Source organism: Cupressus sempervirens, chromosome 3 (genome assembly GCF_028749045.1).
Source record: "Cupressus sempervirens isolate cs-2001-9-10 chromosome 3, ASM2874904v1, whole genome shotgun sequence".
Taxonomy (NCBI): Eukaryota; Viridiplantae; Streptophyta; class Pinopsida; order Cupressales; family Cupressaceae; genus Cupressus; species Cupressus sempervirens.
The window spans coordinates 50,971,146-50,999,090 of NC_143120.1; the positions used below are offsets into that span (position 1 = coordinate 50,971,146).

Consider the following 27,945-nt stretch of genomic DNA (forward strand, 5'->3'; position numbering starts at 1 on the left):
TGTTCAAGTCTGAAATATTTGAATGCTTAGTATAAAGCTCCTAATAGTACAATGAAAGTAGAGGAGGTTGCTAAAAAAGAATAATCATAACATTATGATGATTGACATTGCATCAACTCTTAACTATGTTGAATTTGATGAGGTCAAAGGGTGTGCTATTTCTCATGAGATTTCGACCAAACCAAACGATATCTATGGAGGTGATGATAATGTGAGAAGAGCCAAGGTAGAAAGCCTAAGAGGTCAGTTTGATCAGATGAAGATGAGAGAGGATGAGAACATTGCAAAATATGTTAAGAGAATCAAAGCTAATGTCAATGCAATCAAAACCTCTGGAGGAAAAATTGATAATGTGATAGTGGTAAGCAAGGTACTCAGAACCCTTCTTCTTATCTATGTAATTAGAGTATAATCTATTCAAGAGATGAGATGTGACTCAAATAGTAAAATAACCTTAAATTCTCTAGTAGGAAGATTGACAACATTTGAGGTAGATAACTATGATAATTATGTTCCTAGTACAAAGGTAAAGGAAAGTACAAAGGTAAAATTCCTTTAATCTATTTTTCTTGTGACGAAGTTGGTCACATTGTTGCAAGGTGTCCAGACAAAGATGACAAAGATGCAAAGAAGAACAACATGTATAAAGACAAGAAGGATTTCAAAAGCTACCAGGACTACAAGGAAAAAGGTAAGAAGTCTTGTTTCATGGCTAAAGATTCAGATAGTAGTGATGATGATGAAATCATCTATATTGCTATAAAAGACGAATCTGATGATAAAGAAAATAAGATGACACTTATCTCTCATGTTAGCAAAAATGATACATGGATTATTGATAGTGTTGAAGGGTTAAAGGGTTGAAACATAATCTACTAAGTGTGGCATAGTTGAATAATATTGGATTCAAGATAGAATTCATGAATGAGAAGGCTAAGCTACTAGATGGAAAAGGAACTCTAGTTGTGTCTGGTAATCAAACAAAAGGTAACTTATTCTACCTAGATCTTAGTGAAATTTCATGTTTCATTGCTCAAGTAAAAGAAAGATGGTTATGGCATAAAAGGTTATGTCATGTGAACTTTGATAACTTGATCAAGTAGGAGAAAACAAAATACTAAGAGGTATTCCTAGTCTAAGGAAACTTGATATGGGCCTATGTGAAAATTCTCAAATTGGTAAGATTGGCAAGACAAGTTTTAAAAGAAAGAACTCTCATTCCGAAAAAGTCTTTGAGTTGGTTCATACAGATCTTTGTTGACCAATTGGCTTTGAGAGATACAATGGATATAAGTATTTTATTTTATTTGTTGATGATTATTCTAGGATGATGACAGTAATGTATTTGAAAGGTAAGTCTAAAGTTTTTCAAAAGATCAAATGCTATCTAGTAAGAGTTGAGAAGGAAATAGCAAAGAATCTAAAATGTTTGAGATCAAATAGAGAAGGTGAATTCATTTCTAACGAATTCAATGAATTTTGCATTGAAAGAGGAATCAAAAGACAAGTATCGGCCCCTAGTACACTTTAGCATAATGGTATAGCAGAAAGAAGGAACAAATCAATGATGGATTGCGCAAGAACCTTGATGATAGAAAAGATTATTGCAATCAAATACTAAAAGTAACCAATCATTATAACAGTTCATACCTTGAACAAAGTACAACTGAAGAAAGACTCAAATCAAACTCTTTACGAACTATGGTATGGCTACAAACTTAATGTAAGTTACTTGAAAGTATTTGGTAGCAAATGTTATGTATTGAATGAGAGTAGGGAAGGTAAATTTGATGTCAAAAGTGATGAGGGCATATTCCTAGGATACTCCAGCAGAAGTAAAATATACAAATGTTTGAATCTAACCACTCATAAGATTATAGAAAGTGCATGTGTGAAGATTGATGAGTTTACAAATAAGAGTGAAGAAGAAAGCAACAAAGAACTTGAAGATTATAGAAAAATTATTTACTTTGAACCTGATAGATTGCATAATCCAACTAGAATTCAATAGACTTCACCACTTGAGTCCTGAGAATCTCCAAAAGCACCTGAGTTGTAGCTAGTGCAACCTGAGTTTGAATCTAAAGGACTTGAGTCATAGGCAATGGGACTCCAACATGATGCAGAAGCTCATGGTGAGGCAAGTGGAACAAGTTCTAAATCCAAAGTACCTATATTAGCAAGATATGTTAAAAGACACCATGCACATGAGCAAATAATTGGAGACAAATCAGATGGTATGATGGAAAGAAAAAAAATGAAAGGTACATGTTTGCTTACTAAATTTGAACCTATAATAGTTAAAGATAATTTGGATAATGAAAGTTGGATTGTAGCTATGAATGACAAGATAGAACAAATAGAAAGGAATAAGACTTGGACTCTTGTTCCTAGACCCAAGAATAAAGATGTAATTGGCACTGAGTGGATTTTCATAAATACGTTGAATGAAGATGGAGAAAGTTTGAGAAACAAAGCAAGGTTAGTATGCAAAGGTTACTCTTAAGAGGGATGTATTATTTATGGTGAAACTTTTTCTCCTATTGCAAGATTAGAATGTGTTAGCATCTTGCTTATGTTGCACATAAGGATTTAATGAAGGTTTTGTAGATCCTAGTAAAATGGTTATGGTTTATAAAATGCACATTATGGTCTCAAGAAAGCTCCCAAAGCTTCGTACAAAAGACTTCATAATTACTTGATGAAGATAGGTTTTTAAAGAATAAATGATAATAATAGCTTATACATCAAAGAAGGACTAGACAAGAAGATTGCGTTGGCAGAAATATTTGTGGATGATATATTGTTCATTGGAAATGATGATTTATAAAAAGCTTTTTTAGGGGAAATGGGTAAGGAATTTAAGATCTCAATGTTCAGAGAAATTAAATTCTTTATTGTCTTGCAGATTCAACAAAAGAAAGATAGTATCTACATTACTCAATTTAAGTATGTCAAAGAGATACTGAAGAAATTATGAATGGAGGATTCAAGACTAGTTGGAACACCTATGTCTACTAGACATAAGCTTTCCAAAAATGATGATTCCAAGGATGTAGATCAGACCACATATAGCTCAATGATTGAAAAACTTTAGCATGTTATACATACTAGGCCTTATATTGCTCTTGCAATTGGTATGGTGGCAAAAATTTTAGCTAATCCCAAAGAAAATCATATGATGCCAATAGAGAGAATCACAAGATATCTAAAGACTACTGAAGACTATGGCTTATGGTATAAGAAAGGAGGTAATTGGATTTGAAAGCCTTCACTGATGCAAATTGGGCAGGAAGTGTTGATGATAGGAAGAGCACCACTAGTGGAGTGTTCTTTCTTGGTAAGAGAGTAGTGCCTTGGACAAATAAGAAGCAAAATTGCATTTCTCATTCTATAGCAGAGATAGTATGTTGCAGCAGTAGTTAATTGTTCCAATTTTGTTTGATTCTAGCAACTGTTGGTGGCTATGAAGGTAGAAATCAAGGATCCAGTGGTTATCTTCTATGATAACACCAGTCCAATCAATATATAAAATAATCATGTGATGCATACCAAGACCAAGAACATTGTAATAAAATATAATTTTCTGAGAGAATTGGTGTAAGACAAAGAGGTCAGATTGGATTATGTGAATACTAAAGAACAAATTGCAAACATATTTACCAAGTCATTACCTAGGGATGCATTATTGAATCTAAGAGGTAAGTTATGGGTTATTCCCCTATCTGAAGCTCACTAAACAACATTTAGCTATGCATCAACCAGAGCATGTTGAAGACTGGTCCATTTGATGTAGTACTGAAAGGGAAGATTGCATATCAATCAATACATTAGGTACATTGATATTCATTGAATATTGTCCTTGGCATAACATAACAAACAGGGAGAGTTTGTGTCATAGCAATAAAAATTTGTTTGAAGATGTCAAAGAGGAAGAATCTAGTTTGTTATCAAAGAGGGACAGTTTTTTATCAGAAGATGTTGAAGATAGAACAGTTTGTTGATAGAGGGAGAAACTAAAGTTAGAGGGAGTTCACACTGATAGAGGGAATTTTCATGGATGAGAATCAGAATCAAACTAAGGATATTTTTCTTACTTTATTTTTCTCTAAAATTTACCTATTCTAATTCCTTAAGAGTTACTCCAAGATTCTTATCCAAATATACGTAATCCATCATGATCTCCCTCAATCTATTAGACTTCTTCAAAGTAACTGAGTTCCAATGCTAATTTTTAGAAAGTCAAGTATACTGATATAATTTCTTCACCAAAGCCCACATAACTTTATATGTCTTATGTGAATCTTTCCAAACAAAAATTTATGATTGTCTCATTTTTATCAGTACCATACTTAGTCAATTTCCTATGTACCCTTCATATAAAGTTGTATTCTAACATATATACCTTAGAAATTGTCTTATGTTTTCCAACATCCTCTTATATTTCCTACATATAGGATCCCTATAGATTCTTCCCAAAGAAGTGTATGAAGACTTGAACATTAGGTTATCATATTCCCAATTTATAATAGATTGTAAAGATTTTAACAGTACCATTGCTAAAAATTGGTCGCTGAAGCCAGAGAAGGATGGTTGCTATTTACTAAGACACCTAACTAGAGAACACATGATACTTGAAATCAAAGATTTCATCATCTTTTTGAACATGATTAAGGGAAATCTACATGCTTTCTTGTGTGAAAATTAGGTGTATTTATTCATCTAGCTTGTACTTAATGAGGATAAGTTCATTGATTAGGCTAAGATTATTATGGATATGCTTCATGAGGAGCTCTTGTAGGTATCAAGAGTTGCAAGTTTCTACATGTCATCTTACTTTTTTTAATATCCTAATTTTTTGCAAATAGTAGCTCTTACCCCCAAAATTTGGTTGATAACATGACTATATATGATTATTACCCATTTCTACAAAGAAGAGAAATGTTGAAGATCTTCAAAGGGTACACAACACATTCTTAGCTAAGTTAGTGTTTGATTTACAAGAGAAGGAAAAGATATTTGTCTCAAGAGGCTATTTAGCTAATCACAAGTTATGGTAGTTTCTTTATACTATTTCCGAATTTTACATACCTAAGGGTTGGATGGTTTTAGGCGAAACCATTAACGCTACAAAGATTCTATCTAGATAGGTATGTGTTGATTGAAGTGTATTTTTGAGTTGTTGAGGTGGACAAACTTATTGAAAAATCTCTTGAGAACTTCATTTATCAACCTTATGAAAGTACTAGGTGCATTAGTCAAACCAAAAGGCACCATCAACCATTCATACAAACCATCTTTTGTATTGAAAGTAGTCTTAAATTCATCACCTTCTCTTATTTTTATCTGATGATAACCACTAGAGTTCAAATCAATTTTGGTTAAGTTCCAGTTAAAAATCCATTATTTGTAGGTTGCAATCTATAAGGTGCTTTATTTGGTAAACTAGCTCTAGGGATTAGGTCCATACAATGACTTATACTCCTTATTGGTGCTAAACCATCAAGTATATCTTCTACAATAATATCTTTCTACTCATTCAATAAATTGGTAATTTCTTTTGGTACTTGATCAATACTACTAGCTTCTGTTGTCACTCAGTTTCCACTATCTGTTACTCGGTCACCACTACCTAGTAATCAGTTACCACTATTTCATGTCACTTGGTAATAACTAGCATAACATAACTCAGTCTTCTCAAAATTATGACAAAACAAACTTGATTCTTCTTCACTTATTTTTCAAACTGCTTTCCATTAACCATGAAAATTATCATAGTAGTACAATTAACCTCATCTAGACTTTCAACCAAAGCCAACAACATTTTCTTTCTCCCATTCACCCAAAGAGTATATTGATTCAAACTTCCATCATGTATAGCATATCTATCATATTGCCAAGGTCTACCGAATAGAATATGACAATAGTCCATAGGCATAATATCACATAGAACTTCATCAAAATAATCTCCAATCTTAAACTTCATAATACGTTGTTCACTTACCAATATCTTATACTCATCTTTCATCCATGAAACATGATAGGGTTTAGGATGCTTCATCCTCTACAACTATAACTTAGTAACCATCTCTTCTAATGCCAAATTTGTAGAACTTCCACTTCAATAATCAACTTGCAACATTTTCCACTCATCTTACATCTGATCTTGAAAATACTTCTCCTTAGAACTTGTTCCTCATCACTTCCCTTATTACATAAGGTTCTTCTCACCATAAGATTTTCTCTAGGCTCAGGTCCACTTGATGAACCCTTAATGTCTCCTTGAACCATAGCATTTCTTTTACCTTGTTCATTCTCAATGGATCTACACTCAAAGGATCTATGCTCTTCTTTGGCACACCTGAAACAATTACCACAAATACAACCTCTGGAATAAAAATTACCTCTTCCCTAGTAAAAACTAGTACCTCCTCCATAAGAACAACCACCTTTCCACTCAGTCTTGCCTTTGTCATCATTCTTTCATTCATATTTGCCCTTATCTTACATAGTATTGTCAAATCTACCAATTTCTTCATAAGATCTATGTCTCCCTCTCTAGAATCCTTCACAGTCATGTCCCTTTGTCTCAAATTTTGCATTTTCCTAAACAACCTAACTTGGTAATTAGCAGGAAGGAATTTTGTGTTTACCTTGTTCACAATTTTCAGCCAAGTCCTAATCTTGTCCTTTCCTCTCCTTTTTCTATCAGTTTGCAAATGCTCCCACCATAGTGAGACATGAACTTTCAGCCTAGTAACTACAATTATCACCTTCCTATTGTTAGGAGTGTTTTCAAACTCAAAGAACTTCTCCATATTAGGGATCCAATCAAACAAGGGATTGGTGTCCAATTTTCCATCATAAGGAACAACTTCCACAACAGGATTTGAATGTGCCCTAGAAAATACTCTCGACAATCTTTCCTCATCTTGATCTTCTTTAGATTCTAGATTAGGGTTTTGTGCTATAGCTTCCTCATCACTCACATCATCAAGATTTTCTCCTCTCCTCTAGGCTATCTCCACAGCATCTAATCTAGCTACTATTTGTCTCAATGTATCCAATACGACATTGTTAGTATTTCCTCTACCTCGAAACATCTTTACAATCTAGTTCCTGCAAGATCATAACCCTCTACAAGTTATAGGTCAAATCCTCAGATCTGTCACCCTACAACCAAATTAACTTAAAGTTCTACACGATCCAATCTCCACAAGGATGAACCTCAAGCTCTGATACTACTCGGTGTAAAGAGGAATGAACTAGGGCCAAAGGCACACCCAACTGTCCAACCACCTCACTGAGTAAACACAACATACAAAAAATAAAAGAAACAACACCAAGGAGGGAGGGAGAGAGAGAGGCAGAGAAAGAATACTTTTATTGATTCATCAAATCTTCAACATACATGCCTAGTTGCTCTAACTCTCAGTCCTCTAAGTTATCCCTAAAGATAAACCAAACACATCTACTTATACTTTCCAAAATGGCTTATAGAAGATTCTACAGCATTACATCAAAGAAAGATCAACCTCAAAATGGTCAACACTCATCCCTAGACAAGATCCTATCAATAAATTCACAAACTAAATTAAATACAAGACTCGCCTTCAACTGAGAACCAAACACATACAAACTCGATGAAAGGACCCAAGCATCAATAACAATAGGTCCACTTGGCACATGCAGGATCACTCAGTCAGCATAAGAGCAACTAGGTTCACTCTAATGGAACTCGATCACCAAAGGAACAAATCAGTTCACACTGAAGAGCTCGATAAGGTTGAAAAGAACCTGGTTTGAACTATCAAAATAAACAAAACTGTAGGACTAAAGGCAACCCTAGATGCTCTTGCATCAAATATCATGAGCTTGGCTTCATTTTGTTGACCTGTCATGGATCATTATCCTAAGAGCACATTATTTAATATTACTTTTGGTTGGAGTTATGCTTCATCTTCTCAAGTACTAATTTTCTATATTGTTCTTCATATGATGCCTTATACTTAATTTTACAAGGTTCTACATTTAAGAGTTAGCTTATGCACTCTTAGATCTAGATAGGTGGTTAATGTGTTGACCTATATCTGAGGCCACATAAGGTTTTATAATGTATCATGTATTTGGTCATTAGTTCATTGAGGGCCAGTCCTATATTGTATAACACATTTCCTATTATTGGAGATTGTGAATTCAAATCAATCTGCATGTCCTAATAGTTATATAAGTAATGTCATTAAGACTTAGAAGGAGAATTGGTAGTATCAAGGAGATAAAGCAAGAGGATAGTCATAAAGTACCAAGTTTTGGTATGTAATCTGGAATATATTTGCCATAACAAAGAAGGCCTTACAACCTAGCATGTTGTATGTGATTTTTCTCATCAATCAGTATTTAGTTATGTAATTTAAGATATTTTGTGATAAAGTGACTTGGTTTCAATTGTATATTGTTATACTTATGTTTTTTTATTTTGTTAGGGGCCTAGTCATCTCCTTTGGAGATACACATGACTTGTATTGCATCAGGAGGCAATGAAATATATATAGCCTCTAGATTTTATTTTTATGCTACTTCTATGACCAAATATGTTTAGTGTAGTAAACATGGGAAACTAGTTCACAATGCAAGAACATAGAAGGTAAATTGATAGATGTGATCATTAGGAATCTAATAAGGTTGTGTGGTTAGAGATATTAGATCCTGATAATGTTACTAACTTGTTGTAACCATGCACTAATTGGTGATTGGTAAATGAAGTTATTGGATTTCGGTGTCTAATAGAGAGAATTGTGAAGAACAATTAAAAAAAATTAGTTATTTTATTGATCAATAAAGAAATTTAGTTTTTGGAATCGATCATTGACTATAGATATGTGATGATGTGTCCATTATAATGTGGAAGTTATGTTGGTCGATCTAATCAAAGTTCATAATGAAGGACATGTACTTGGACAAATGCAATAAAGTTCGACTTTTGTTTACAAATCGATTCATTCATACAGCTCGTTGCTAGTGCAAGTTGGAGATCATTTCCAACCTTCATCCATAACTTCTAAGGAGGGAAATTTTAACTTCTTATAATTGGTCCTCAAAGGCCATATTTCATAGAACTCGTTCAAATAATTGCAGGTTTCATCCCTACCAAAGTTTTTCCCTCTAAGAAGGGTTTCCATGATATTAAAAATCTTCGTGTCTTGTGTTAAATTTTGTAGATGTTATATTATTCTACATTATTTTAAGTTTGGTATATTGGTTGTTTTAGAAGGTCTTAAGCTTAGTTATCATATTTATTATTGTATTAATTCACCCCCATGTCAACACCTATTAAAACTAACATTTACATCAATAGGTAATATTTAGTCTTTGACATTCATAATTTTTTTCTTGGTTGATGGTTTTTTTCCAATTTTAAGGTATTTATTGACGCACTTGACTCTAATTCTAATCTTTCATTTGTTGATATGTCTTCCTTCTCATGACATTAGAGATATTAGTTCTTTTTGAATTGGACAATTAGATCTCATTCTTCATAATGGGATTCTCTTTCAGCCTTAAATATTCTGTAGTGGCATGAAAATTCTTTATAATGGGGAATAATGTTGTCTCTATCTATTCAGCCATTAGAGGGCTGATTGCATTGAAATCTAGGGATGGATGTGGTTCTGAGGGATATTGATGTGTGGTCTTGGTACACAACTTCTTGACTTTCTATGAATCTCTTTTTCAAAGACAAGTTTTGCTCCATCACATTTTTTCGTTCTCTCCACTTGTGAGATATTAGGTGCACAATTACTTGTACATAGTTACCTAACATAGCCTAGTACCAAGGTCCACATACTATATCTTCATATTAGTCTTGCATCATTTGCATAATAGTTTATCTCCTCAAATTGCACTAAAAGGGGTGCAAGTAGAAGTGAAATAAATATAATTTACTCTAAATAATATTACTTAAGATAACATAGTTAGCACATGATACTATCATTTAACAATAGTTATTTTCAGTATCATAATTTAATACGTTCTATCTTCATTAAATATTTGTTGAGAGGTATTACTTCCATATATAAGAAATCTCTCATGTATATTTGCAATTCATCCATTCAATAGCAATTGCTATCATAGAACTATAGTTTCATATCAAACCTTTAATATTTCAAACAAGGAACATATTTGTTGAGCTAATGCCATATGTAAGATATGATGAGAAGGCTAATCCAATTGACCAAATGACTATATTGGTAAACCCTCTAAATGGTTAGGTGAACTCTTCCCTTTTCTGCTTACCTCTTTGGCAACTATATTTCTATTAACCAGAGTTTGTGCCTTATCAAAAGCGAATCTTACCTGTACTGAAAAATATTTCAAAACCATTTCGAACTCAGATTAGAATATCTATTACAAACAACATTGTACCGCAATCTATAACTGAAACAAGTTACATGCTTGTAAAAGTTATCTTTGAGCTCAGCTGGGGCTACCTCCTATCGCAAATTCCAATCTATGTTCAGAACTGTTCTTCACACAATACTTTCTAATCCTCCTTTTTCTTTGTTTGTGTCCTTAATAAGGGTCTGTTTGGCTATTGGGCTTATTAAATGCAATATTTATCTTATATTTGGAAATTGTTTGGAAATTCTCAAATGGTGAATTTGTTAATTCAGATTAAATTTTGTGAAAGAAAAAATGAAAATAAATTTTTTGATTTCATTCCAATTCTACCTGTTAAAATAGAATTAACAAATCCTTATTTGTTCTATATTAAATACACCGGCAAAACATAAATTGCTTCTATTGTGCATCAGGAGGCAAGATAGATATTGATCTGATGAACTAAAACAACATCACAAAGAATAAAAACAGAGCTTACAAATAGAGCAACAGAACAAGATTCAAATATATCAAACAAGCAAACTTTATTACCAATGCAGTAAAACATTTCTTCATACTTTTATATTTGAGAGGAATGCTCTATTTATAGAGCTTATACATATTTCTAAAGGCTTCTTGAGAAGCTTCAAGAAAGGAAGCATTCTAGAGATTTCTATATATTTTAAATTTACATATTGCACAAAGAGAGAAGCTCCATGAGAAAGTTCTGGAGTTTGCATTAAATGCCCAACTACTACACCTTAGAATAAACATTATTCTAACACCCCCCCATAATGTTTATTTGGAGAGAGTAGAAACATCTTTGAGTTGCAATAGAGCTCTAAATTTTGTAAATTTGGCTATGGATAATGCTTTTGTAAATACATCAGCAACTTGATCTTCTGCTCTGTTAGAAAGGTTAATCTTCCCTTGGATGTATTAATTGGGATATTCCAAGGATCCCTAAATGTAGTTTGTCCTATTGTACACATGTGGAGGACATGTCATTGTTTGTCCTTAATTCCACATGTAAGGACAACTCTGTTTTATTCCTTTATTAAGGAATTTAGTTTATCCTCCTTAAGAGGATTGTGACACTTTGCACACACCTATTATGAATGTGGCATTCATAGAAATGGGAGTTACAAATGCAACTCCTTTCTCATCTCTATATAAGAGATGCTCCTCCTTCTTTCTTCTTCACTCTTATCACTTTGATGTTATTGTATTGAGCTATTTTGCTCCAGCACTCTCTCTCTCTCTTCTTTAGGCATTTGCCTTCATTCATAATACTCACAAGGGGTTTTCTTTGCTTTCCCCTTATAAATCCTTGTCTCCATTGTTGAACCATCTTGATGAATGCTCTTGGATTTTGCTTATCTCATGGTAACATTGTTTTGCACTTAACTTACTTGGATTGTTTCTTGTTCCTTGCTCAATCTTATCATTTCTTACAAAATTGTAGTTCCACTTCTTGACTTTCAATTAAATCCTGAACAAAATGATGATGCACTTCTATATGCTTGGACCTTGCATGATGTATTGGATTTTTTGCTAGCTTGACAGCACTTTGATTATCACAAAATATTATTGTTGAAGAGTCTTGTGGATGATGCAATTGTTCAAGTAACCTCCTAAGCCATAATGCTTCTTGAGATGTCTTTGATGAACCAATATATTTAGTTTCCGTAGATGATAGTGACACTGTTGATTGCTTCTTGTTGCTCCATGAGATTGGTCCCAATCCAAGATGGAAGATATATCTTGAAGTTGACTTTCTATCATCAATGTCACCTGCATAATCAAAATCTATATATCCAACTAAAGTAGGCTCTCCTCCATATTTGTATTCAATGCCAAGTTGGTAAGTACCCTTAATGTATAGTAATATTCTTTTAGCCACTTTCCAATGTTCAATGTGTGAATCTGCCATGTACCTGAATACAATACCAACCGCATATGCAATATTTGGTTTAGTTATAGTAAGATACAAAAGATTTCCAACAAGCTGCCTATACAATTTTCCATCCACTTTCTTTTGAGTAGAGTTAGTACTCAACTTCTGTCCTACTTCACATGGTGTATTAGATGGTTTACAATCACTCGTATTAAATTTCTTTAGTACATCAAGAGCATATTTAGTTTGAGAAAGCACAATTCTTCTTTCTTCTTGCCATACTTGTATGCCCAAAAGGTAGTGCATTAGCCCTAAATCAGTTATTTCAAAAACTTGTTTGAGTTGATCTTTAATTATCTCAATATCATGTGTGTGATTTCCTGTAATAATCAAGTCATCCACATACAATACAATGATAACAACTTTATCATCACTATATTTTACATACACATTGGATCAATGTTACTTCTTTTAAATCCAACATCTAGAAAGTACTTATTTATCTTTTAGTACCATTCCCTTGGTGCTTGCTTAAGACCATAGAGAGATTTTCTTAATCTACACACCAACTTTTCTTCACCATATTTAATAAATATTGGTGGTTGTTGCATGTAAATTTATTCATTTAAATCACCATGCAAAAATGCACTTTTTACATCCATTTGAAAAATTTTCCAACCAAACTTTGCAGCTAAAGCAACTATGAATGGAAGTCATCTTAGCTACTGGAGCAAAGGTTTTAGTATAGTCTATACCTTCTTCTTGTGAGAAACCTTTAGCTGCTAACTTTGCTTTGTATTTCTCAATAGCTCCATCTGATGTAAACTTTGTTCTATACGTCCACTTACAACAAACCACATTTTTGCCTTCTAAAAGTGTTGTTAGTTCCCACGTTCCATTCTTTATTAAAGAGTTGTATTCTTCTTGCATAGCTGCTTCCCACTCATCTTTTCCCTTTGCTTCTTCATATCTTCTTGGAGTGTCAACATGCATCACCTTAGTCATAAGAGCATAGATAGCAAATATATTTCTAGGACCTTCTTGATAAATTTCTTGGATGCTTCTAAATTTCCCTGGATTTTCATTATCACTTTCACTTGATTCTTCAACTTGAGTCTCTTCCCTTGTAGTAGTTTGCACACCTTGACTTTGACTATTGGTAGAAGTAGAATTTTCTTCATCAATCAAAATTGGAAAGAAAGATAATGTTGGAGAGTTATCATTCTTAACATCTTCATCAAACCATACATTTCTTTTCATATAGATTTCATTAGTTCTAGGATTGTATAACCTATATCCTTTTGATTCCTCACTATATCCAACCATTATGCCGTTTTCACTCTTCCTTTCAAGTTTGCTACTTCTTTCGTCAGGAATGTGAACATATGCTTTACAATCAAAATTTCTAAAATAAGATATTGTAGACTTTCTTTCACTCCATGCCTCTTCAGGTGTTATGTTCAAAACAACCTTAGTAGGTGTTCTATTCAAGATATATATGGCAGTATGAACTGCTTCAGCCCAAAATTTAGCTTCTAGATTTCTAGAATGAAGCATACACCTAGCCATTTCTATTATAATTCTATTTTTCCTTTCAGCAACCCAATTTTGTTGGGGTGAATAAGAGACGATTGATTCCTTCTTCATTCCATGTTGTTTACAAAAATATAAAAAAGCCTTATTCATGTATTCACTCCCTCTATCAGTTCTTATTATCTTTAAATACTTTCCACTTTGTTTTTTAGTCAAAACTTTAAACTCCTTAAACTTTTGAGACACTTCATCTTTCCTTTGTAGAAAATACACCCAAATTCTTCAACTATAATACACTTGTCACATGAATTTCCTATACGTGGCAAACGATCTACCATTCTTTTATTTGATAACAAATTTAAAACAGCATAGCCAAGATGACCATACTTGAGGTGCCATATCTGTGAGGGGTCTTCAATCACACTCCTTACAACTGATTGTGTGGGAGGTGCAACACCAACTTGAGATGAGAAACGTGTCTCTATCCTCAAGGGAAACATTCTGTTCTTTGTCATTTGAACTGTTGCAAGTAAGTTCTTGCTCCCATCCTTTTCATAAATGACACACGTGTCATTCTCCATCAGCACTTTGTATCCATTTTGAATGAGCTGACCAATGCTCATCAAATTGTGCTTCATACCAGGGGTGAAATACACATTTTGTATTTCCTTCTTCTGACCTTTCTTGGTACGGACCATAATAGATCCTTTGCCCACTACTGGTAGGGTTCCATTGTTACCCATTTTAATCTCAGATTTGAAACTCTTATCAATGAATGAAAACAAAGTTTCATTACCACTCATGTGGTTGCTACATCCACTGTCGAGGTACCCAACCTCAGGGCTTCCTTCTTTATCAAACATTACACATGATGAAGGTAGTGGCATTGATTCCACTTCCCATGTTCACATCAGCCACATTTGCTTGTCCTGACTGATCACTTTGCTTCTTCCAATATTCACTTGCATAATGCCCATATTTATGACAGTAGTAGCATTCTACATTACTCTTATTTGAGTTGTAGTTTTTCTTACCTCCTCTTGAAGTATTTTGTGAGCTACTTGATCCATCTGCTCTTCCTGAGCTTTCTACTGCAGCATTTCTTTGTCCTCCATTACCTCGGCCTCTAACTCTGGAGTTTCTGCCTGAGCCATTTCTTCCTCTCCCCCTTCCTCTTGGATTTGACTGAGCCTTGAATGCTTGTTCTTGGGAAGAAGAAGATACAGGTCTGTTGATCTAATGCTCATGGGTTTGAAGAGTACCTATCAATTCATTCGTTGTCAAAACAGTGAGGTGTTTTGCCTCTTCTATGCTCATGACAAAATTGTCATATTTATGAGGTAAACTCCTCAATATCTTTTCCACTATCCTCTGCTCTTGATAGTCTTCTCCATTTGACTTCAATTGGTTAATCACATTGTAGGTCCTTGAACTGAAGTTTGCAACTGATTCATTTTCCTTCATCTGAAGGTTCTCAAACTCCCTCCTTATATTCTGTAGCTTTACTGTGCGAACTTTATCAATCCCCTTGAAGTTCGTCTCAAGGATATCCCAAGCTTCATTTGCATAATTTGCTGCTGCAATCTTTGGGAATACTGTCTCTATCATTGCTGCTTCAATAAGACTTAATGCCCTTGCATCTTTCTTCGTTGACTCTTTCAAATGGGTCTTTTGTGCATTTGTGAGAGTAGAATACTGAGTTGGTTTTGCCACATCATTGAACCCATTAATCACAAACTCCCACAAATCATTTGCAACCATTATGGTTTTCATCTTCTTTGCCCATGTATCATAATTTTGCCCATTAAAGGATGGTGGTTGCTGCCATATCTTTCCTGTGTCTACTGCCATGTCAAATATCCCAAAAAAATAAATGCCCTAACTCACTTTTGGATGTGGGGCCTCAAAGCTCTGATACCATGTGAGGAATATAAGTTAAAATTTAAAACTCACAACCCTAAACTTAAAAATCTGCTCGACACTTAAAAATTGCTCGGCACTTCAAGGTGCTGAGTCACAGATTGCTAGGCACTTGATGGTGCCGAGTGATAGGCAACAAGTGTCGAGTGACAAGAAACAGGTACCGAGTGACAGGAAGCTCGGCACTTAAAGGAGAGCTCGACACACAAAGTAAATGCTCGACAACAATAGATGTCGAATGAGCTCGGCTGCAACTGAGAAAGAGGATGCTGAGTGCTCTGTTTCAAACTGGAAAAGTTATAACTTAGAAAATTCCAACGTCAATGCTTTCACTATTAAAACCAGACAGCGAAAATGTTAAGCTTAAAAAACAAACTTGTCAAATGCAACAATCAAGGGAAGAGTAATGGATTCAAGTGTGTCTGCTTACTTTGCTATTCAACTTGATTAAACCATTACAAAATCTAGGAGCATTCGACTTCAACCAGAAAAATCCTAATATAACCCTAAACTGGTAAAACTTCAAACAACTTTAATACTTCAAAAAACTTTAAACTTGCAACTCTAATGGCTGCATACAAAGGTGCCTGGAGCAATCACTGCTTCAACCGGACAAAACAAAACAACAACAAACTCACAGACTGAACAGGGGAAGTACGTGCAACTGCAGGCACAAACTTGTTTTCTTCTTCCTTCTCTGCTCTGCTCTGCAACTACTGATCTGCTGAATAATCTGACTGAATTAACAATAATATAGAAACATTCATTTTTGTCACATTTCATTTTTCCCCTCATTTTTCATTTCAAAATCTGACCCACCGTATTTATGTTTATATCTGTTCTGAAAGTCAGGGAGGTAGGTAAGCATTTGGCTTTAGGGGCAAACATCAACTGCCGCATTAAATATTCCAACATATAAAACAATGTCAGTGCAGGCGCGACCAGCAAGCAACTTAGAGCAAATTTCAAATTAAAATGCATAGCATATCATGAGAAAATCAAATAAAGCCAAAATGTGATACATCATTGTTTCAACAGATGTTAAAAGACATGAGAATAAATATTACAGGAGCCCTCGAGATAAGTTGTCAAAACCATTCAGTTCGTCTATTGTAGGATGATCTGCCCAAAATGTCACGTGAAGAGCTTTAAATCTTCGAAAAAAATAAAACATGAAAAATATAAACAAATAAATATTGAAGACGCAGACAAAACAAACAAAGGTATAAGAGAGAGTTTAGTTTATCCAATTAAAAGGAGAATATGCAGCCAGAAGTTGAGAAACAACTTTGATCGTCATCTTTCCTTACCACGTGGATTCATTCATAGTCACCTTCGGCTGATTGCTTATTGAAAACAGTAGTTCTACACAGACATTCACCATGTTAAAAGGTTGTAACACCCTGTTTAACCATCTGAATCTATTGTTACCAGAGATTTTGTTTGCTACACAAGAACCTGAGGTTTCCAACGATGCGCGGAGACTGAGTCTTTAAGTTATCTGAATCACTAAATAATAGTTTTCGAAATTTCAATGCCATGGTCTAGGGCTTGTTGTTGATGGTTCATATTTTTCCTCAAAATTTCTTCGAAAATTTTGCAGTTTTTTAATAGTTCAATGGAATTTATACAAATTCATCTTAATCATAAAGAGGATAAGAATGTACACAAGAAAAAGATACAACGGAGCGAATTACATGATTCAGTGAGTAACAAAGCAGGCTATTATTATGTGTAGGGGATACAAGTTTTCATATCTTTTAAATGTTCCTGCGTTTTTGTTTATCTTTTTTTTTGTGGTGCTATTCTCATACAGTGACTTTCAGTTCCTTTTTTCTCTTCTAAATAATATATTTTTAACATAATTTAATGGAATTGCTGTGTTTATCAAAAAATGATATATACAGAATGAGGATTTTATATATAGATAAATTTTTTATGCAAATGAATAGACAAAGATGCAAGTCCAAGGTCTATTTGAGTAAGTGATAGTTAGATGTCACAATCAAACGATATTTCTCTTGAAATTGAAATTAGAAGTCTTAGTTATCATGTTTATAGACATCACTCACTTTTCATCGCTTATTCTTGGGACAATACTTGGGACAGCTTAAACATCACACACTAAGGCTAAATTCCTATAAAAGTGTTAAATGGTCAAAGTTGACTTATTTTTCCAATCTTAATTTCTTCCTTAATATGTGATTGTAAAAGATGACCCTTATTCTGATACCTTAACCAAGCCAAACCAAACTACTCGATCTTATCTTTTTGAAAAAATCTGACAATAAAATTGAGCCTAGCGTGAATCTTATGCAACTTCAGCTTACTTTCTTCGAATAGACTGTTAATAAAATGAAGAACTAATAGGTCAGCCTCCACCGCATCAAGTTGTTAGAACTGAACAGGTGTCTGGTCAACAGCCTCATCAAAAATCTTTCCACCTGTCCAACACATATCTAGTAAAATAACTTATACCGAGTCCTGCATACCTGCCCATAATCCCCATAATCCATATGAATTCTAAAAACTTCCTTCATAGCTGAAATTCCTCTATATAAAGAAGCTATGTAATCTACTATTTTGTGTGCACCCAGATCTGCTGTCACCATTTCTTTCTTTCTACTTTTCAATACGGTATCAGAGGAAAATGTGATATTTGGGCCATGATAATTTTTCTGGTATGTGAAAGAGCCAAATGGTTGATATCTAAGAATTTGGAGAAAGATAGAAGAATCTGACGAACTGTGCATAGGAATAGTGTGAAGAAATGTTTAACTTCTGATTTGAAAAACGTAAAATAAAGAAAAGCATTTGGAATGATGATTGTGAGATCAGAAGATCATTAGAGTGCTGGTTCTCATTAACCTCTGCAACAGAATTTCAACTAGCACTATGTTATCGTAAAGAAAATTGCAGCCGCCCATTGGCGATGGTAATCCCTAAAGAGAAACATATGGTATCTGTTGTCATAATTGAAGATTATGTTTGGCAAATGCAGAAAGATGGTGCAAATCAGATTGTCATAGAAGTGAGTTTGTTGGTTCTGTATGGGTTATTAGAATCCTTAAATAAGAAATGTATGCAGAATGTGGAGTATGGAAAATGTGCATCATCTGTATAATTTTTGCATCTAGGTGTGGAAACTGTAACAAGTCCAAAAAATGTGAATGAAATGCACACATCGGCAAATTTATTATAACAATAAGGGAATATATACAATCTAAAAACTGTTCAGGCAGTTGTGTACAACTATATAAATCATTACATAAGTAAATCAAAAGAAAACTACTTAAAAAATAAATAAACTAAAGATATCCCGAGGGATTAGTTAGCATTCTCCCCTTAATCTGAAGAGATGTTTGTCAAGCCAAGTAGCATTTAAAATTGTTCAAATATAACCCATCCCAATGCTTTAGTAAAAATATCAGCAATTTGTTCTTCAGACGAACAATGTTTCAGCTGTATAGTTTTGGCCTCAACATGATGTTGAATCAAGTGATATTTGATATTGATATGCTTGGTTCGATAATGAAATTTAGGATTCTTGGCCAATTGCATTGAAGAATTATTATCAACAAATAAAGTTGTTGAAGTTATCTGTTTCTCCTGCAAGTCATCAAGAATTTTTCTCAGCCACACAATTTCTTCCGTAGCTTGAGCTACTGCTACTTATTCCGCTTCAGTTGTAGAGTCACTAAGAATTGTTTGTTTCTTTAATCTTCAAGTAAGAGCAGCTGATCCTAGGGTCATCAAATAACCAGAAGTAGATAACCCATTCTCTTTGTCACCATCAAAATCTGAGTCAGAATAGCCAGTAAGATTAAAGTTTGAAACTTTTGAATATTTTATGCCAAGAGTTTAAGTTCCTTTTAGATATTTTAAAACTCATTGTGCTGCAAACAAATGCCCTTCACATGGTTTATGCATAAATATGGACAAAATTCCTACTGCAAAGGTAATGTTAGGACGAGTGGTGGTGAGATAAATCAAACTTCTAGCAAGATGCCTATTCTTGGTTGGATCTTCAAAAGCATTTCCTTCATTGGATGATATCTTTAAATTTTGCTCTATTGGAGGAAAAACAAAATTATAATTTTTCATGCCATATTTGCATAATAGCTCTATTATTTTTTTTGAGAAGTCAAAATGAACTTGGAATTTTGAATGACTTCGATACCTAAGTAATAATTAGGTGATCCCAAGTCAGTCATATCAAAACACTTTTTCAACTCTCTCTTAATGGATTCTATATAATCATTATTATTGCCAATTATGAGAAGATCATCAACATATACAACTAGATACACAATTGATCTACCAATTTTCTTGACCAAGAGAGTTGCATCATCTAGACTAAAATGCTTGTAGTCTAATTTGAGGAGGTGCACAATTAATTTTTCATACCAAGCACATGGTGCTTGCTTCAAACCATACAAAGATTTTACCAATTTACATACCTTTTATTACTGCCCTTTGATAACAAAACCTTGAGGTTGCAGCATATAGACATCTTCCTTCAAATATCCATTAAAAAGGGATGTTTTAACATCCATATGATGTATATTCCATCTTTTTTGTGCTGCCAAAGAAAATAATGCTTGAATAGTTCACCACTTGGCCATAGGAGCAAAGGTTTCGGTATAGTCAGCACCTTCTCTCTGAGCATATCCTTTTGCTACAAGTCTTTCTTTGTATTTGACAAGTGAATCATTAGCTTTATAGTTGTGCTTATATACCCACTGGCAGCCAATAGGTTTGGTTCCAATGGGAGGGTCCACTAACCTCCAAGTTCCATTTTTTATTAGAGCATCATACTCTCTTTACATTGCACTTCTCCATGCATCACTTGTTCCTTCTTGAAATGAAGGAGGTTCATCAACAATAGAAAAAATTATTTCAAAATCTTCGTACCTTTTTTGGAATTTTCCTGGTACGCATTGATCTACAGAGTGATTTCTCTAGTGTTTTATCAATCTCAAGAGCCTTTTAATTAGATTCTTCACAAGCTTGGATCATAATCTTTTTCAACAGGTTCTTCACAAACAATTTCAGATTTTTTAGAACTATTCTCTTTAAAATTGTTCTCTTTCATATTATCTTCATTCTCTGTAACTTACAAAGATTGAACTAGAAAGGGAATCACCCCTTCAAGAGTTGGAAGTTCATTATCCCATTCATGATAAGAATTTTGTTGATTGAAATCTATCAAGGTGAGAATGTTGTTTGTCAATATTGTGTGCATCTTTTACTATTCAAGAAATATAGCATCTCTAGAAATAACAATTATTTTATTCTCCTCATCGTATAGACGGTAAGCTTTGGAAGTAGTAGAATATTCCAAAAAAATGCATTTTCTACTCCTAGCTTCTAATTTATTTCTTAGGTGAGAAGGAATTAAAGCATAATAGGTACAACCAAAAACCCTAAAATGCTTGACACTTGGAAGATGGTCATGCCACATTTCATGGCCAGTTTTACTCTGTAGTGAAGTAGAAGGACTTCTAGTCTTTATCTAGATAGCACAAAGCACTACTTCTCCCCAAAACATTGATTTAACATTTTTTTTTTAAAATTATAGATCTTACCATATTCAAGAGTGTTCGATTCATACGTTCTGCTACACCATTCTGCTATGGGTTATAAGGAAAAGTTGTCTAATACTTAATACTATTTTCCTATAAAATATTTCTCAAAATCTTTAGAAATGTACTCACCACCATTATCGCTTCTTAGGGTTCCAATACTGAGTTGAGTCTCATTTTTAATCCAAAAATGGAAATTTTTGAAGGTGTCAAAAGCTTGAGATTTCTCTTTTAATAAATAAACCCCAGCACATCCTGGTATAGTCATCAATAAAAGTCATTATGTATTTGTTTCCATTTGCTGATGGAAAAGGTATATGCCCACACAAATCTGAGTGAACAAGACCCAACTTTCTAGAAGCTCTAAACATAGAATCATGAAAAGGTTGTTTATTGTGTTTGCCTAAAATCCAAGCATCACTTTGAGACACATGGCTTCAATATCATGAAATAAAGACCTAATTTTAAAGGCTAACTTTATCAGATCATTATCTTTCATTTCTAAGTTGATTACCTTCATTAATAGTTGAATAATTTCAAGTTCTAAATGAGAATGATATAGATATTTGAGTTTTTTAATATTGCAAATGCACTCTTACAAGAGAGTAAATGTCTACTTATCTCTTCAGTAATGGAGGCAGCAATGAGAGCATAAGCCTTTTTGTCTTTACTCTTCCAGATGACGAGTTCCTTTTCATCTTTAGGCTGCTCTAGCTCTTCATTTTCATCTTTCCTTTCACAAATATCATCCCACAAATCATTAAAAATAAGAGTATTTTTAACTTTTCTAAATCATTAATGGTAATTCTCTTTTCCACAAAGAACTATTCCAATGATTGAAATTAAAGAATCCACTGGAATCGCAATTCAATCTAAATTCCTTTTTTCCAAAAACGTGGCTCTAATACCACGGTAATAGGCCAAAAGAATGTAAATGAAGTGCACACACTGGAAAATTTATTATAACAAGGGAATCTATACAACCTAAAAATTATTCAAGCAGTTGTGTACAACTATATAAATTGCTACATAAGTAAACTACCCGAAAACTACTTCCTAAAAAATAAATAAAATAAAGATATCCCGAAGGATTAGTTAGTAGAAGCCCAATCTGGTTATGGGTGTGAAGTCTTCGTGTAGCTGTAGTCATGTAAATTGTGGAAATGATACCCTTCAAGAAATTGATATTATTTGGGAAGTTCTTAAAAAAATGATGAATTCTAAATACTGTGCAATGAAAAAAAAATCGAAGAATGTATTGTACTTGATCTTTTGTAAAGAGTGCATCCCATATGCCTCAGTCGATGGATTGTTTTCCATATGAGCTCAGTTATTATTGTTCAAAATAACATCTCAGAGATGGTTTCACCGTCATTAAAATGTATTTTCGATAAAGTCTTTGAAGGGTGTGTGGTAAGCCAAAACCACTTGTTTGGTTGGAAAACCTAAAAGCCTGTTGAAGGGTTTGTGGTGAGCCCAAATCATTTGTTTAGGTGAAAAACCTAAAAGTCTATTGAAGGGTTTACTGTAAGCTAAAACAACTTGTTTGGCTGAAAAACCTAAAGTAAAAGCTTATATTGTAAATGGGTACAAGGTTCAATGTCAGAACCTAATCCATTTGAATTTTCGACGAGAATTATTTAAATTTCTTCTTGTAATTTCTCCCACATAAAGATGCACCAGTGGTAGAAATTAAGGAAGAGAGTTGAAAGAACTAATTTCTCAGCCTCCACCTCATCAAGTTGTTATAACTGAACTGCTGTTGGAAAAACAAATTTAGAGTTACAATTTTTTATTTTTGAGCGTTTTTGTGATTCTATGGATTGAGATTGTCTTGGTGATATGTAAAAGTGTTAGGAGGATTCATTCTAAGGTTTTGTGCATCATTAATTTGTGATTTTATAAGTTTCTTGTCTCCTAAATAAAATATTTTGTTTTCTGTCTTCATGCTGTTCTGAATCAAATGATTGAGAAAAATGGGGTCATAGCTCCTCTTCCCACCATGGGAGCTGTACGATCTCTTGGAATTAGGAGGGCAACTCTTTGTGCATACTGAATAGCGAAGGAGGGGCCCTGGGAAGCAAGGCAAGTGTTTTTGTGGTGATGCCCTAGGCGAGCCAAATATGCATGGCTAGGGATCATAGTATACAACAGAGGTGATAGGAGTGGTCGATCGCTTGTGATACTTCAATCAAAGCTTGGAGTGAGTTGAAGGAAGCTCTGGTGAAGCCCCAACTTTAATGGAAGGCTTTGGTGAAATTTCTATGGAAGGAAAAACCTACTTGTTATCAGATAGCATGGAAAAACACTTAAAACCCTTGGGTTTAGGTTTAATTTGTGGTCGTATTGTATGAATAGGTTGAGAACCCTAGACCACCAAAATCTTTGAGTTCTTTAAAAAGGGTACCTGGATCAATGGTTTATTTGACCCCTTATTAAGGACTTTTGCAAGTTATTTGAGTGTTTCTTCATTTGGAGGGCTAATTGCTTGTAGCTTTTTTACAAGCAGTTTTGTGCAATTCAATGTCTTTCTTGGAACTCATTTAGGGTTTCGTTCCCAAATGTGGTAGTAAGTTTTGGGAAGTGTCTTAGTGTCATATGGGATACCTATAATTCTATTTTAGGTGTTGATCATGAAGGTGGGGTGGTTTGTGGACTTAGTGGAGAGGAAGCAATAAAGCCAAAAAAAGCATAAGAAGTTGTGAAGGTATGGTTGATCTAACTAGTTGGTGTGCACTAGTTGAATGGACTAGGACCTTAGTGTTAGGATCCTAAAGGGATTAGGGGGACTAGCAACCCTATCAGCTCAAGAGAAAGACCTAAGGAGACCCTAGAGGAAGCTAGGGTAAGAACAAGACTTTGTGTCACATCAGAGTAGTATCAGAGCAAGTTAAAGACTTGGGAAAGAGATGTATCTATCTAGCTACTGGAGAGTCAGTGGTTGAGTCAAGTATGGTGACTAATACAGAGCTAGCTAAGGAATTTGATGAGAAAATGGAGAAGAATAGACTCCTGGAAGAAGCCTTAGCATAGGTAAAGGTAAAGTTGGATGTAGTTGCTGATGCAACCAAGAAAAAGGAAGAAGATAACATTGACAATGGTAAAGATGTGGCAGAAGAAGATGTTGGCCCTGAACCAGACCCTATCTTGAATGAAGAGCCTTTCTTGAAGGCCATAAAATCCCTAAGAGGGAAAGCCTTAGAACGTGTGCCACTATTTAGTGGGAAGATGGACATAAATGTAGTGATGGATTGGATAGATGGGTTGGAGAACCATTTTGAATGTGAAGGGGTCTCAGAGGACAAAAGATTAAAGTGGCCACATCAAGACTTAGAGGACCGGCATTGACATGGTAAAAATATGTCCAAGATGAGACAATTAGTATGGACAAGAAGCCTATAGCCAATTAGAATGCAATGGTAACTAAACTAAGGGAGAACTTCCTACCAAAAGACTATGAGATTTAGCTTCATAAAAGGAGACAAGGACTGAAACAAAAAGAGTTGGACGTGGCCTCTTATATAGAGGAGTTTCATAGATTATGCCTTACATCCAAGAAGCAAGAGAATGAGCCAATAAAAGTGGCTAGGTACTTGGGTTGCTTGAAGTGGAATATCCAAGAGGAGCTTAGTTTGTGGACACCTACTATTGTTAAAAGGTGTCATCAACGAGCCTTGAAGGTGGACGAAAAGCATAAGAAGAAAGGGGATTCCAACTTAAAAGATAGAGGCAAGGGTAGAAATCAAATAGGACAAATAGGAGGTTAATAAGAAGAGGAACCAAGGTAAGAACAAGCTCACTGAGAAAGCTACTGAAAGCACTCCTAGAGGGGGTTATAGTAGAGGAAGAGGTAAACAAAGAAGCTCTAATAGGGGCAGAGGATTTGATAGAAGTAACTCATACAATTGTGGTCAATTAGGTCATCCAACATATAGATGCTTTGAGAAACCCCCTTCTTCAAACCATGACAAGAGAGTGAGTGATGCAGGAGCATCCTGGGTTGCCTTGTTATCCTGCTCATTTTTGTTCATTTTGCAGTTGTTGTTGAGTTACTGTAGCACTCTTCAAGTGTCGAGCTCCTGTCGCACTCTTCAGATGCCGAGTTCCTGTCGCACTCTTCAAATGCCGAGCTCCTGTCGCACTCTTCAGGTGCCGAGTTACTGTAGCACTCTTCAAGTGCCGAATTACTGTAGCATTCTTTAGGTGTCGAGTTACCCAGTGTATGCCGAGTGCCAATATTTGGACGTGATTTCTACGAGCTGACTTGCGGGATTTATTTCATTCGCAACATTTATGTTAAGATCTTTTCTTGGGATGAGTCCAGACCGTTGTTGGGTCGGCCCTCCTCTTATGTAATGTTCTAGAATGTTCTGTAAGCCGTTTTGGCAATTATAAATATAGAGTTTAGAATTAGAGCTACGTAAGTTTTTAGAAGAGAAAAAGTTTTGAGGGAGCAGAACTGAAAGTGCGAATTTTCTGTTGGATCTTTGAATGTGGATATATTGTAATTGGCCGTAACCCAGAAGGCCGCACAGTTGGGCATGTATGAAGATATTTTGATGAATCAATAGAAGTATTTCCCTCTTCTCCTCCTTTGGTTGCTGTCCACTTGTGTTTGCTTCCATTGTGTTTACTCTTGCAGGGTGGTTTGGATAGCTGGGTGAGCCTTTGCCCTGGTCATCCCCCCTTGCCTGCGTCAGTTGGTATCAAAGCTTGAGGTTCGTCCTTGTAGAGATTGGATCGTGTAGAACCCTAATTTGGATTTGGTTGTAGGGTGGCAGATCTGTGGATTTGACCTATAACTTGCAGAGGGTTACGATCTTGCAAGAACCTGATTTGTAAATATGGTTCGTGGTAGAGGAAATAATATTGATAATGCTATATTGGATCAGTTGAGACAAATTGCAGCCAGATTAGATGTTGTAGAGACAGCCTAGAGGAGAGGAGCACATTTTGATGATGTAAGTGATGATTAAGCAGTAGCACCAAACCATAATCCAGAACCTGAAGAAGACCAAGATGAAGCAAGATTGTTGAGAATGTTGTCCAGAGCGAATTCAAAGCCTGCTGTAGAAGTTATTCCTTATGGTAGAAAATTGGATACCAATTCTGTGCTCGATTGGATCTCTGATATGGAGAAGTTCTTTGAGTATAAAAACACTCTTGATAATAGAAAGGTGAAGATTGCAGTCACTAGGTTGAAAGGTCATGCATCATTATGGTGGGAACACTTGCAAACTGATAGACAAAGGAGAGAAAAGAAGAAGATCAGAACTTGGCCACAGATGGTGAAAAAGGTAAAGAACAAATTCCTTCCTGCTGATTACCAAGTTAGCTTGTTGAGAAAGATGCAAAATTTGAAAGAAAAAGACATGACTATGAAAGAGTATACTGAGGAATTCTATAGACTGGACATCATATCTGGACATGTGGATGATGATGTTGAGAAAATTGCAAGGTACATTAATGCATTGAGATCTGGAATAAAAGATGAAATAAGTTTTGTGAAGTTGGAAAGTGTAGAAGAAGCATATCAATATGCTTTGAAAGCTAAGGAGATCTTGACAAAGAAGCATGAACAAAGACAGAGAGGTAGAGGTGGTAGATTCCAGAAAGGCAGAGGTAGATCTTATGGAGAAAGTGGCAAATCTGACAGTTCTGTATAGGATAAAGGCAGATCTAAATGGAAGAATGATGAAAAAGGCAAGACTGAATGGAAAAGTGGTAATTCTTACCGAGGAGGCACTAATTCTTACCAAGGAAGAAGTAATTCTTATTCTAGAGGTGGATTTCATGGTAATTGTTTTAGATGTGGCAAAGAAGGGCATAGATCCTTTGAATGTAGATCTTCTGAAGGTGGGGCAGAATAATAGAAATGTTGTGATTCAAGAAGATAATGAGGGTTAACCAAGTGGACCTAAGGCTGGAGAAAATTTGATGGTGAGAAGAACCTTATGCAATAAGGGAAGTGATGAGGAACCTGTTCTAAGGAGAAGTCTTTTCAAGACAAGATGAGAGATGGCTGGAAAATGCGGTAAAGTGATCATTGACAGTGGAAGTTCTACAAATCTGGCATCAGAAGAGCTGGTTACAAAGTTGCAGTTGCAGAGGTTGAAACATCCCAAACCTTATCATGTTTCATGGATCAAAGATGAGCATAACATATTGGTAAGTGAGCAATGCCTTGTGAGGTTCAAAATTGGACATTACTTTGATGAAGTTTTGTGTGATATTATGTCCATGGATTGTTGTCATATTTTGTTGGGTAGACCTTGGCAATATGATAGATATGTTGTACATGATGGAAGATTGAATCAATATACTCTTTGGGTAAATGGGAAGAAACAAACCTCGTTGCCTTTGATTGAAGTTCTAGATGAGATTAATTGTACTGCTATAAAAATTTGCATGGTTAATGGGAAACAATTTGAAAAAGAAGTAAAAAAGAATCAAGTTTCTTTTGCTATAATTCCAAGAAAACCGAGTTTTGTCAATGGAGATCGAGAGCCAGAAAACAATGTTAACCGAGTGTCTGTCAGTGGTGACCGAGTGACAGATGGTAGTATTGACCAAGTGCTAGGAGAAATTGCAGAGTTTCTGAATAAATATAAAGGCATTATTGCTGAAAAAATT

General features: G+C 34.8%; 1 protein-coding gene across 26 annotated transcripts in view; it reads right to left on the bottom strand.

The window, feature by feature from the left end:
* LOC149564738 (MADS-box transcription factor 29-like) overlaps positions 1-27,945 on the bottom strand; it is a 258,597-nt gene that overhangs the window by 94,493 nt on the left and 136,159 nt on the right. For 4 of the 26 annotated variants that reach the window (XR_016361912.1, XM_089818322.1, XM_089818315.1 and 1 more), the window contains one exon: positions 16,681-16,849. The exons of 8 other annotated variants lie outside the window; for them this stretch is intronic. Coding sequence is in view for 3 of the 18 variants with exons in the window: in XM_089818322.1 (XP_089674448.1) it covers positions 16,816-16,849 (34 nt within the window). In the remaining 15 variants the exon portion in view is untranslated. Of the gene's footprint in view, positions 1-16,134; positions 16,619-16,680; positions 16,850-17,719; positions 18,172-18,892; positions 19,528-22,026; positions 22,046-27,945 lie in introns of those variants that run through there. 14 more of the 26 variants (XR_016361915.1, XM_089818317.1, XM_089818323.1 and 11 more) reach the window with 6 other exon arrangements.